Source organism: Bos grunniens, chromosome 13 (assembly GCF_055505025.1).
Source record: "Bos grunniens cultivar Pamir isolate PY7600 chromosome 13, Bosgru_T2T1.0, whole genome shotgun sequence".
Taxonomy (NCBI): domain Eukaryota; kingdom Metazoa; phylum Chordata; class Mammalia; order Artiodactyla; family Bovidae; genus Bos; species Bos grunniens.
The window spans coordinates 43,386,394-43,399,750 of NC_141177.1; the positions used below are offsets into that span (position 1 = coordinate 43,386,394).

The following is a 13,357-nucleotide window of genomic DNA, read 5'->3' on the forward strand; positions in this document are numbered from 1 at the left end:
AGCATCAGGGCTTTTTTCCAGTGAGTCAACTCTTTGTATCAGGTGGCCAGAGTATTGGAGCTTCAGCTTCAGGATCAGTCCTTCCAATGAATATTCAGGGTTGATTTCCTTTAGGATTGGCTGGTTTGATCTCCTTGCTGTCCAGGGGACTCTCAAGAGTCTTCTCCAGCACCTGCAGTTCAAAAGCATCAATTCTTCGGTGCTCAGCCTTCTTTATGATCCAACTCTTACATCCATATATGACTACTAGAAAAGCCATAGCTTTGATTATATGGACTTTTGTTGGCAAAGTGATGTCTTTGATTTTTATTACGCTGACTAGGTTTGTTGTAGCTTTTCTTCCAAGGAGCAAGTACAGGGTTGTGGTTAGGGTCAAATATAGTAAATCCATGGAAGTGTATTTTAAAGAGTGAATATACAGTATTATTAGTAGTTCCAACCTTCCCAGTTGGCCTTCACTCCCTGCTTTGAGGCCCGGCCTGGACTTTGATCCCGGTGTCATTTCTGCTACTTGATTGTGTCCCTGGCTCTGGGGGGCCCCTGCCCCTTATTCTGTTCAAATTTTCTAGCACTTGACACAGGCCTAGTTTGCAGGGGGAGGGGCCCAGTCGTGTGTGAACAAGCAGGTGAAGAGCATCTTTCTAAAGGAAGTCTATGGTCATTTTTTTTTTCCCTGAACAGTCCTCTTATTATAATATCTATCCATCTTGAAGTTAAAAAGCAGACTGTCCTGGTGGTCCAGTGGCTAAGAGTCTGCTCTCCCAGTGCAGGGGACCCGGATTCACTCCCTGGTCAGGGAACTGGATCCCACATGCCACAACTGAGGGTCCTGTGTGCCCCAACTAAGACCTGGTGCAGCCAAATAAATTTTAAAAATTATTAAAAAAAAAAAAAGGCAGCTCTGTGATCTTGTCTGTGTGCCCTGCCACCGGGCACTAACTCCCCATACCTGAGGCCACCTTCTCCAAGATCTGTGCTTTCTAAATAGTCATCTCATGAGTCTTGTGTTTTATAAAAAGAATAAGACAGCTAAGGGAATCGTTCTGAATTTTGAAGACTAGAGATTAAAAAAAAAATGTGGCATTAATTTTTTTGTTCATTTGACAAATATGTGTTGAGTGCCTGTCGGGCACCCCGCTCTGTTCCTGGGTCTGGGAATACAGTGGTAACCAAGTCCCAGGTGGATGGCATTCCTGCCTGTCTGAGGCTTCCATTCTAGTGGAGTGGAATAAGGGTAGAAAGGAATGAATCAGTCTTGACTGATGAGGTGTACCATGGCGAGGGATCATGTGAGGGGGACTCCCAGACCTCCAAGGAGTCCTCACCGGAGTAAAAAAAGCGCGTAGTTACTGATGTTATGCTCTTAGTTTCGCTGTGTGTGGAGTGACCTTGAGGGCATCACAGTGTCTTGTCGTGAGGACGTCAAGCTCCATCTGGCCACCCCTCATCAACAGAACAGGCAGGGAGTGGTAGGGAGGAGGTGGCTGGGCTCTGGCTTCTGGAGGGTGTTCCTGTCTGTGTGAGGCCCTCAGCTTTGACAAGGAGCCGCTGTGCTCAGGTCGCTGACCCTGGCGTGTTTCTGAGGGACCAGGGGAACCCAGGGAAGATGGACTCTTGGTGGCCCACAACCTCTCTGTGCGTCTTGCAGCTTCAGTCCACTCATGGCTGGCTGCCCACCAGACTCCATGCTGGAGAAGGCAGGTGACCTGTGGCCCACAGGGACCCCTGAGGTTTCCCTGCAGAGGTTGAGCACGGCCTTAGCGCTGAAGGATAGGAAGGAATGAGCTGGATGAAGATTGGGGGTGGGGAACACGTGTGGGAAGCTCGGGAGATGGAAAGAAGCTGTGGCGGCCAGAATGCAGGGCAGCATGGAGAGTGTGGCGTCGGGTGGACTTGCCCTTGAGCAGAGGAAAGGCTGTGGAGTAGTGGTAAAGGGTTGGGTTTTATTTTCAGTGCTACTGATTTGGTTTATTCTGTTATCCTATTGACTGCAGCGTGGAGAGGGGACCACGGAGAGGAAGCAGGGAGGCAGGGACCCCTGGGTGGGGATAGGGGCTCAATGCCTGGCAGGGTGGTGGAGGACCCAACACCCTAGAGGCGGGCTGGGAAGCAGCTGGGAGGACTCAGGATGGGGATTGGGGTTCAGCTCGAGCAGCTGCGGGAAGAGCAGAAGGTGAGGGGAGAAGCCTCCAGACTCTCCCTGGAGCCGGCAGCGGACCATGAGATCTGAGACTGCAGAGCAGGAGGGACCCCCTCCGCAGAGGGGTGACGTTTCATTCCTGATAACCCAAGGGTCAGGCTGCCTCTTTCGTGTCCGCATGAGATTTGATGGCTTACACGTTGTGGTCACTGCCCCGTGATTGTGTATTAGAGGCTGTTTGTCTCATTTAGTGCATTCAAGAAAATATTGAGCTAAATGTTTGTGCTCCCTGCAGGGCACATAATGGTGCTGAGACCACCTAGGGGTCTGTGAGGTGGGCAGTTTCTCTAACGGAGGAGACAGATCATTCCATCAGAATTGAGCCCGGGGTTGCACCAGGAAATCGAGCGCAGCGTGACAGTCTGTGACCAGGAGGAAGAGGGTGGTGGGCTGCAGAGCGGAGGCCCTGACCTGGCCTGGGGGCTGGGGAGGTTTCAGAGGCCCTCTGAGCAGTTGTTGTTGGAGTAAATGTTTAACAAAGCCCTTGGAACTGGCACACTCGAGGAAGGCACTGGAGAACTCCACAGCAAGGCTGTGTCACTCATGAGAACGGTAGTGCTTGTGTGGATTAAGGATCCTGGTGTCGTTACCTGCTGGCACGCAGGTAAACTTGTGAGTTACCGGGAACTTGCACTGCTCTGTGCTCCCTGTGATTTTCAGACAAGAAAGGGAATATGAGCTTGGCCGTTCCTATGATCTTTCCAACATCTTAGGGACATTGTTTCAAAGAACCAGTGCAGATTTTTACATGAAAGGGGCTATGTAGTTACCAGAGGAAAACAGCTCTTTAGATTCATCGGTGTGAATGTTAACTTTATAGAATGCAGATGTGGCAGTGGGTATATGTTCTCACATATTCACAGACTTAGGACCCCAAAGCTGATAGGACTCTGTTATAGATTGAATAGCAACATGTTTTTTTTTTTTTATTTCCCCCTTGAGTAATCTTGTCGAATTATAAGAATGCCCAAAGAGCTGACACCTTGTCAGGACACTGCTGGAAGGGCATAAACAACCTTGTTTCCTGAGGAACCTGTGCAGAGGTGTGTTGACAGTGGGTGACTTTTCTGACCTGAGCCGAAAGGGACGCTGACTGTATTGTTGGCTTGGCCCCTGCAGGGGCCAGGGTGGGGTGGGGGCGACATATTCCTGGGCTGAATTCCCTGCACGTTAAGTCAATCTACCTGCAGGCCTGGTTTATCAACACTAAACACATGGGAGACACACGGCTGGAATGATGCTAGGAACACAGGACCCACTGTGTCCATGCGGGGGCCGGATGGGTCAAGTAGAAACGGAGGGATGCGGTGACCAGTGGCCCGGGTGGATATGGGCAGGTTGGGAGGGCCTGATGTGGTAGCTGGAGGGAGGGAGGAGAGACTGGGCCGTGGGGCACTCCTGGCAGAGTTAGACTCATCCTTCTTTACGTGTGCTAAGTCACTCGGTTGTGTCTGACTCTGCGACCCCACGGACTGTGTAGCCTGCCAGGCTCCTCTGCCCATGGGATTCTCCAGGCAAGAATGCTGGGGTGGGTTGCCATTTCCTACTCTAGGGGATCTTCCTGACCCAAGGATTGACCTGAGTCTCTTAATGTCTCCTGCATTGGCGGGTGGGTTCTTTACCTCTAGTGCCACCTGGAAGCCTCCTGGTCTGGGTCTAAACCATCTCACCTTTTACTTCCCCACCCCAACTGGAAATCATCTTGTCCCTCCCAGGACCCTCACTAACCCCTGGCCTTCCAGCTGCTGTATAGCAATTGTGACCTTGGCTGTGACCTTGAGGTCTGGGGGTTGGGGAGGGGACATGCCCCAGGTCACCTCAGAGCTCCCCTTAAGTGGAGAAAGAAGTGGACGGAAATGTACTTTACTGCGTTGTTTTGTCTTATAAGGAGACATGACTGGTTTTTGCATTCCTTTGTTTCTGAAAAGATTGTTCATGAATGCTGATGATCATGTAAGTTTATGGTTGTAAATGGGAACTTTTTCTTTTCAGACAATGTGGATGCCAGTGATCTTAAGCAGTTTTTTGAGACCAACTATTCTCAGATATATTTCATCTTCTATGAAAATTTTATAACACTGGAAAATAGTTTGAAATTAAAAGGTAAGAATTTCTACAAATTTTTTTTTTGATATACAAAGTTCTGTTTTTTTTTTTTTTAATAAAAATACAGGAAGTTCTTGGAGGTTGTGTGTGTCACGTGCTACAAGTTACATGACTTTAAGCTTCCTCTCTTTCCAAACACTTAGCAGAGCTGTGAACTCACAGCGGTTGCGTCTTTCCCTTGAACTTTCTCTCGTACAGACGTTAACTGAACAACAAACAGCCAAGGGGAAAATAGAAAGACAAGAGATCCACGGAAGGGGACTTCCCCTGGTTGCCCCAGTGGCTAAGACTCTGCACTCCCAATGCTGGGGGCCTGGATTTGATCCCTGGTCGGGAAGCGACTTAGCAGCAGCAGCAGGGAACCAGAACGCACATGCTGCAACTAAGACTCTGCACATACACACAAATATATATCTATAAAAATAGAAGGAAAACCACAGAAAGTGTGAGTTCCATTCCAGAGGTTGGTGGGGGGCGTTGCGGTGGGCTGAGACAGGGTCACATGGAAAGAAGAGGCCATAGAGAGGAGCATGGAGGCCACACAGCTGCCACTTAGGCCCTTCAGGGGATACTGCTCCAGCCTCTGTTACGTCAGGGCACACGTGGACCTGGGCCCAGAATGCCAGCACCTGTTCTTTTTAAATGAATTTCTTAGCTTTTCCCCCTCGTGATTTATAAATTGGTACACATCTTGAACTGAAATTTTTTTTCTGCCAAATTGGTAGATATCTCAAATATGGAATGATGTGATTTTTATCTTGCCTCCTAGCTCTGTTCCACTTCATAGTAGTGTGATAATATATTCAATTAAAATAGCAAAGAAAAAAAATTAAAACCTGGTATCTAAGAAAACAACATTACAATCTACAAACCTCATTTTTTAATAGGCCCTTCCTCCATCCCTGTTCTCCTTTTCCTCCCTCTATCCTTTAGGAAAATTTGGTGGTTCAAGACTATCAGTCAGTTTGTGCTGCGTAACAAATTGCACAACAAACCATCCCAACACTGAGTGCCTTCAAATAACCACTAGTCATTTAATTTGTGATTTTTCTGAATCTGTTGGGCAGTTCCTCTGGTTTGGGTTGGCTCCTGCCTCTGACTGGCTAGTGGCGAGTAGCTTCATTCACACATGTCCTGATTGTGAAGCTGCTGCCCAGGGTGCCTTAATGGTCCTTCACCTGGGCCCTCTTGCCCAGCTGGCAGGGTTCCTTGGGCTCCTGCACTTGTGGCCTCAGGGCTCCATGACCTGCTGGCGAGTACGGCTTTTTGAGCTCACCTCACGTCTGCTGTCGTCACCATGGTTGGAGCAGGTCACGTGACCTCTCGGATTCTGGGGCTGGAGAGAAATAGACCCTTCTTGATGGGGAGAAGATTCGGCCACTCTGTTGCCTTGTATCTCCTGCAGAGTCACGACGAAGGACCGATGAAAAGAGGGAGAGGCTTTACAGTTTCTTGCTTTTAGTACAGTCTGTGTGTTGACTGGAGCCTAGGGGAGGAAGTTACCAAAACAAAAGAAGAAAGGAAAATGGTTGCTAGGAATAACAAAATCATCTTGTGATCCCTTCAGCCCTCCAGTTATTCAGCCAAACCTGCGTTGTTGGTTCTGCCTTCAAAACGTATCCAGAATCGCCAGCCTCTCCCCCCGGCTTCTCCTCCTGACCTCTCCTCCTGGCCTCCTCCCGTTGTCCTCACCTGGGTTACCACAGCTACCTCAGAACTGGCCTCCCTGCCACACCGACCACGCGACCCCACCCCACCCCACCCCACCCCCGCCAAAGTCTCTGGGAAAGACCAGCTGGAGGGTTGCTTTGGTACCCTCTGCGTCTGTCGGTCATGAGCTCCACGCTGCAGACCCTCCAGTGGCCTCCTGGTCCCCTCACGCCCTGCCTGCCCACCCGCCTCACCCCCATGACTCTTCCCCTCGCTCCAGACACAAGGACCTCCTCGTTGTATCTTCCCCATGCAGACCCGCTCCCCCACGGGGACCCTGCACTGTCCAGTCCCTCCACCTGAAACATAGCCACCCCCCCATTTCCATACCCCGGGTCTCCCTGTGGCTGCTCCCTCACCTCTTTGAGGTCTTTGCTCAGGTATCCCCTTATCAGCAGGGTATCCCCAACTTCCCTAGTCAACCCCAAACTGCCCTTTGGGGCATTCCCATCTGCTTCTTGGTTTCCTCACTCATTTCTGGAGAGCCTTCTCCTGCCGGAATGTAAGCCTCCCCAGGGCAGGGGTTTACACCTGTGAACTCATGGGCCCTCAGATCCCAGAAGAATCCCTGACACGGAGGCCATCCTCGGAGTTTGTTGAGTGAATGAGTGACAGCCACTTCACAGAGCTGTGGGGGTTCAGATCCAGGGTCAGGAATGTAATTTTAACCTAATTTTTAATATCTTAAAATTGGCACATTGTCATAATAATGAATTCTTTTTTTATCTATTCCAGGGAATAATAAGTCACAAAGGGAGGAGCTGGACTCCATTCTCTTTCTTTTTGAAGTAAGTTTTTATTAATTCATTTAGCTTTTAAGATTCTCGTCAAAAACAAGGTATTTTAGATCTTTAATGTTACTTGAAGACAAGTAAAAATGATGGGCATGTGTATCCTTTTACAAACAAGATGCTAAGAATGTTCTTGTGATTTTTTTTTTTCCCTTGTGGGAGAATTTTTCCTCTGTGGGGATCTAGATGGGAAGTTATTAGATGGAAATGTTTGTACATTTTAAACATCGATATTGCCAAATTGCTCTTCAAAAAGGTCGTATAAATCTATATGTAAACTTCCACGTAAGTCTTCTGTAAATTTCCCCAACCAACTCTGCAGATAATTTTTTTCTTTTTAATATATACGAATTGACATGTAAAAACTCGCAGTTTTTCACATATATTTCCCTGACTGCTTTTGAGGTTGCCACCTATGTGTCTCTGTGTTCACGAGTGTTGATCATATGTTCTGTCCAAAGGTGGAACAATGGCTGTGGCTTTTGATCTATTAAGAGTAAAGTCTTTCTTGTCTAGATGTATTAGACAAGTGATCAGATTACTGATGCCTTGAGAACTACACTGGAACCAGATTATGGGTTCTGAACGTTAATTGTTGGTTGTCTAGAAATGATTCATGCTTTGAAAAGACGTGTGCTGAGCTTGGTGGGAGACCAGCTTCGTGACTGTTGAGGAAAGTCGTATATGTGTTTGCTGCAGAGCTGGCTGAAGGGGTGGCTGGGGGGGAAGGCTGTCTGGGTTCGTGAAATAAAACAGATGCAGAAACCTCCAGCCTGGTACGGGTTCGCGGCTGGCAATCCGTCACTGGTCACCCATCTCTTCTGAGGGCCATGCTCCTTCCTCAGAGTCCCAGACATTGATTCAGGGCATGTTTTGTGGTTACCCTGCTGTGAATGAAGCTGGCGCAGAGGAGCTGTTTTTAACAGGAGCTTTAATTATGTCTGTCATTTAAACAGGTTTCTACTGACCATTGCCGGTTGAACTCTTCTGTTAGTTTATATTATTTATGTAGAAGGTTAATGCATTTGCTAAAGAACCCACCACACATAGGTAAAGCATGAGGATAAAGCTCACAGGCTTGCCACACCCACCATCGCCACCTGCCCCGCACCCCCACCCTGCCACTAAGTTTAAGGTCCAGAAACTGCAGTGTACCTCCTCCCTGACCGCATCCCCGCTCTGGTTTGATCTCCTTGCAGATTACTTTATGATTATTCAGATTTTTTGTAAAAAAATTCTGATTTGGTTAATTGCTTATTTTTCTAAGAATTCAAAAAATTTGGTCCTATCCCCAGTTTTAAAACTTATGGCCCAGTCCTTCCTTTAAGGTTCATAATCCCTTCAGTTTTATCTGCTTTGGATTAATCTTCATTATCTCCAAACTGTTGCTTATTATTAGGGGAAGTAGTTGCATTGTTAAGGTTGGTGCAAAAATAATTGCGGTTTTGAACCCAGAGTTTTAAATCATTATAACTAGGTTCAAACACATCCTTATTAATCAAAATAGGAACCATTACAGTCAACACATTTTTGCCAACAAGCGACAAGTTTGTTTATTCTTGTAGCATAAAAATCTGTGCTTCAGGATTCAACACGCTCTTGGGAAGCATTTTCTGCATCCTGCTGGTTATGGAAGTGTTGTCCCTGCAAAAAATTGTTGAGATGCTTGAAGAAGTGGTGGTTGGTTGGTGAGAGGTCAGGTGAATATGGCAAAACTTTGTAGCCCAATTCGTTCAACTTCTGAAGCGTTGGGCGTTGTCGTGGTGAAGAATTTGGCCCTTTCTGTGGACCGTTGCCCATTACAGGCCTTGCGGTTTTCAGCACATCGCATCGATTTGCTGAGTATACTTCTCAGATGTAATGGTTTCACCGGGATTCAGAAAGCTGTAGTGGATCAGACCACCCAACAGTGACCGTGACCCCTTTTTTGGTGCAATTTTGGCTTTGGGGAGAGCCTTGGAGCTTCTTTTCCATCCAGCTGCTGAGGTGGTTATCAGTTGTTGTTGTATAAAATTCACTGTCACAATCTGATTGAGAAATTGTTCATTGCTGTTGCACAGAATGAGAGATGATGATGCTTCAAAATGACAGTTTTTTTTGATTTGTGGTCAGCTCATGAGGCACCCATTTATTGAGCTTTTTCACCATTTCAGTTTGCTTCAAATACCAAGTGACCATAGAACAGTCGATGTTGAGTTCCTGGGCATCTTCTCGTATAGTTGTACCAGGATCAGCTTCCATGATGGCTTTCAGTTGGTCCTTGTCAACTTCCAATGGCTGGCCACTATGTTCTTCATCTTCAAGGCTCTTGTCTCCTTTGCAAAACTTCTTGAATCAGCACTGTCCTGTACATCCATTAGCAGTTCCTGGGCCAGTTACGTTGTTGATGTTGCCAGTTGTCTCCATAGCTTTACCAATTTTGAACTCACTGCACCGTATCCTGGAACTTAACCCAGAGATCAAACCCACGCTGCCTGCACTGGAAGCTCGGAGTCTTAACCAGTGGACCACCAGAGAAGTCCCTCTGTGTGTTTTTGCTTTTTTTTTTCCTTTTCATGTTTTAACTTCTTTTGGTTTGGTATTCCTATGTGGCTGGTTTCATTTGATTGTCTCTTGATCCTTGTTCATTATTAGACATCTTTTACTTTCTGAAACAGAAGATTTGACACTGTATCTGATCATTCTCCTATCTGAAGTCTGTCTTTGGTTGTCAAAAGCTATTGGTTATTTCTTCAATCTCTCAGAGTAGCTTCTTCTCTTGTACATTTTGTGATACCACTTGGAGATCAAAACTCATGGGATGCATATTTAATTTGTTTGAATCCTTTTTTTTTTCCTCAAAGGGTTTGTTTTTGCTTTTGCTTGGGGTCTGAGAGTGTGCTTGTTTGGGGTCCCTTTGGCTCCCCTTGAGGGTCCTGGTTCCTTACTGGCATCCTAGGCTCAGTTTCTCACACCCACGTTGGGGTGGGCTTGAGATCTAGAACTTGAAGATGTCCTTGGGTCCTCCTTGGATTTGGCATTTGCTCCCCTCCTGCTTCCTCTCTGGCTGTGTTTTAAGTCCTTGCTGGTTTCCCTGTGTCCCTGAAGTGTGGAAATGACAGTTAACTTTTGCTGTCACTGTCCCACAACAGGAAAGCCCATCAGAGCCTGTAGCCTTGTACCCCTTTGGGGTGGGGGGCTGGTTTCAACACTTCCTCCTTGTGCTCAGAAAGTTTAGATTAAGGAAGGTGTTACTCCCCATACATTACCATCTGTAGGGGGTTTGTTGCTCATGTAAGAGAACAAATATATCTTATTCACAGCTTCATAAAACCTTCATCTGGTGCCATAAACATGAGTGAAAAATGAACCTGCACCACTTCTGTTTTTGTTTATGTTGTCTCTGTCTCCATCCTCAGAAGGTGGGTTATAATTTGCATGGTTTGTTCTGAGGGTTGTGTCACTTTGTCGCCACCGTCTACAAGTTAGTGCCACTTAAAAAGAGGTGGTTTATGAGGATTTGAAGGTAAATACTTATCAAGGTATAAATAATTGGGAAAGGCTTCTTTCAGAAGAAGTGGAATTATTAAGACGTGTTAAATTGCAGAAGGGCTACTGTGTAAAGATTGTCAATAAATAAGAAATAGATTGGAAAAAAGCACGGAGGTAAGGGAGTTAAGAAGGCAAGAAAGAGGAGCCTGTTAGGGGAGCTACTGCTTGCTCTGTAAGTCAGGGCTGTCTAGACGGAAACCTTTGAGGAAGGAAGCAGTCATTTTTTTCAATGTAGTGAACCACCAACCACATCACCCTGCTTGGTGAAGCAATGGTGTCAGTCCAGGCTGAGTCTCCTTTAGGCAGCCGGAGGACTGTTACATCTGCCTTTATGTTCAGTGGAGGACGGTACCCCTCAGAAGCTGACCTCAGCCACCCCTGCCCTTAGTTTCAAACTTCTGTACCACTTGGAGTTTCTCTTGTTGCTGGTTCACAGGGACGTTTTTCACAACTAATTGAGGTTATGACTCCTTAGTTTTACTCTTCTTCTAAAAACATATTTCATGGCACTTCCCTGGTAGTCCAGCGTTTAGGAATCTGCCTGCCAAGGCAGGGGACACAGGTTCAATTCCTGGTCTGAGGGGGTCTCACGTGTGGTGGAGTAACTAAGCCCATGGCCATGAATATTGAAGCCTGAATGCCTAGAGCCAGTGCTGTGCAACAACAGAGGTCACAGCAATGCAAAGCCCAAGCACTGCAACCAGAGTAGCCCACGTGCAGCAACACAGACCCAGTGCAGCCAAAAAAAAAAAAAAAAAAAAATCATCTATCATTGCTGTGTGTTTCAAACGGGCGTGTGGAGTTGATGGTATGGGGCCCCATGCCATGAGTCTCCATTGTGCCATCCTGTTTAATCCTTTCAGGAAATTGGAGGTAGATACAGTCTTTTCAGTTTTTTATGGATGGAAGGATGAGGGCTTCATTGTGTCAGGTGACTTGCCCAAGGTTGCATATCTGTCCAGTGGTAGATAGAGGCTGAACCTCTGGTCTCACTCTGGAACCCATTCCTGAACTCAGCACCAGGCTGTGCACCACTTAGGAGTCTCAATGATCAAGCTGTGCTCCAAGGGCTGTGATACCAGCATACGCCTATTCTTGTGCAGGCCATTCATTCATTAGATGTGTTTATCGCATATCTACTATGTGTCAGGTGCCCTTCTAGATGCTGGAGGTACAGCAGTGAGATGGACAGAATCCCCTGCCCTTATGGAGCATGTGTTACATTTCGTGGTAAACTGAAGAGTCCCTGGTGAGAACGGGTACATCAGAGCGCCAGTAACCACCTTCTGAGTCAGGAAATTCTGAACGGCCCTTCTCAGAAGTGACGGTGGCCCTTGAGGTGGCTACCTACATAGGTCAAAGGAGGGTTGATGTGGGAATGTCAGGCACCTGGTGAATGGCTTTCAAGGTCAAATAACTGACTTGACTTTGAGATCCTTCTGGATTCAGCAGTTGAGAGGTTTTTAACCCTTCCTGGAATCTGTTTTAATCAGGTGTGGGAAGACTCACAGACCTGAAGATGATTGGCATGAAGGCAGAGGTTGTTACAGTACGTACAGTGCCAGAAGCAGGAGGTGTGGGACGTCAGGTGGGCCCTGAAGAGAAGCTCCAAGGTGACGAGAGCAGGAGAGAGAGGAATGGAGGTGGCTTCTGTGGGAAGGAAAGGGCCAGGCAAGGTCATGAGCAGGCAGAGCAGATTTAGGGTCAGATAATTTGAATCCTGTCAGTGGGCTGTGGGCCATGGGGGTGGTCCCTGGCTGTCCAGGACCTGGTCCCCAGGTGATCTGGGCAGGAGATTGTGTCCCAGGCAGTGAGAACCCAGTAACGGAGGTGGCCGTGTGCGGATTTGGGCTTGACTGGTTTGCATGTCGAAGGTGCGCTGGCAGGTACTATCCAGGAATCCGCTAACCCTGGGGAGGGTAGTCTCTGCCAGCCCAGCAGGGCTCCAGGCGTCAGAGCACCAGGAATCGAGAAAACCAGAAGCCACAGTTGTTAAAGAGATGTGTTTCTAGCTATCTGCCACGCTATACATTATCCTTCCTTTAGCAGAGAGACAGGGTGTCTGGATTGTTTGACAGCAAGGTGTTTCCCCAGCCTCCCACTCCCCAATTAAAATGCACATCTGCAGAAGAGGTTTCATATCAAACTTACCTGTATTTTGGCCTCAGATGCTACTTATTCATCTGTTTTTCCAATATCACACAGTTAGCAATCACAGATCTACAGGACATTTGATTCCTGGATCTGTTAGTTTTGAATTTATCCAGCTTACCCCAGGAGACTAAATAAACCCTGTGTTTGTCCTCCCCAGAGACTGAATGGGGTCTTTACCTCCTGTGAAGTGTTGTCGGAGCTGGTCTCACACTCGGGATCCCTGGGTCTCCTGTGCAGGCTCCCGTCTGGCTTGGCTGTCGGGGCCACTCTGTGAAAGTGCTGTCACCCCCCTGGGCTTGTCACCTGCCACCCTGCTTCCCACCACCTGCCCCCTCCCCCCGCCGCGCCTCCCCACCCAGGCCTCTTTCTGCACAGCTTCCCTCCTGCCTCTTGGTTTACAGAGTTCTCTTTTCAGGGCCTGTCCATTATGCGTCTCTTCATCTGGCCCATTTTTCAGGCTCTGTTCAGACCCACCCGTTTCTCCTGGCATCTGCAGCTGAAGATGCCCACTGTCCTCTGTGAGCTCCTAGAATGCACTCCGGCTTGTCCCAGCTGGTTGTTCCTAGTTTTCCCTGAAGGTGGCCCTCTCTTAGCTTCCTAACCAGACAGGAAGCTCCTGGGCTGGCCCTGCTGCCATGAGAGAGCATCCTTTGGGCCCCCACAGCGCCTCGCACTTGATAATATTTGTTGTTGGATTAAAGCCTCTTAAATTCTCCATTTATCTCCCTTGGGATCATGTGGTATTTTTATGCTAAAAAAGTATTTTCTTTCCTCACTTGAAACTCCCTGGACAAAAGAGATAGGAGAAAGGTAGCAGAAGGGCCGGCGAGGTTTGGATCCGGCTTTGGTACAGCGAGCCGCGTGG

General features: G+C 47.7%; 1 protein-coding gene across 19 annotated transcripts in view; it reads left to right on the forward strand.

Annotated features, from left to right (window-relative positions):
• RALGAPA2 (Ral GTPase activating protein catalytic subunit alpha 2) overlaps positions 1–13,357 on the forward strand; it is a 280,383-nt gene that overhangs the window by 22,320 nt on the left and 244,706 nt on the right. For all 19 annotated transcript variants that reach the window (XR_015139448.1, XR_015139449.1, XM_086333702.1 and 16 more), the window contains exons 2-3: positions 4,193–4,303; positions 6,752–6,804. Coding sequence is in view for 17 of the 19 variants with exons in the window: in XM_086333702.1 (XP_086189828.1) it covers positions 4,193–4,303; positions 6,752–6,804 (164 nt within the window). In the remaining 2 variants the exon portion in view is untranslated. The remainder of the gene's footprint in view (positions 1–4,192; positions 4,304–6,751; positions 6,805–13,357) is intronic.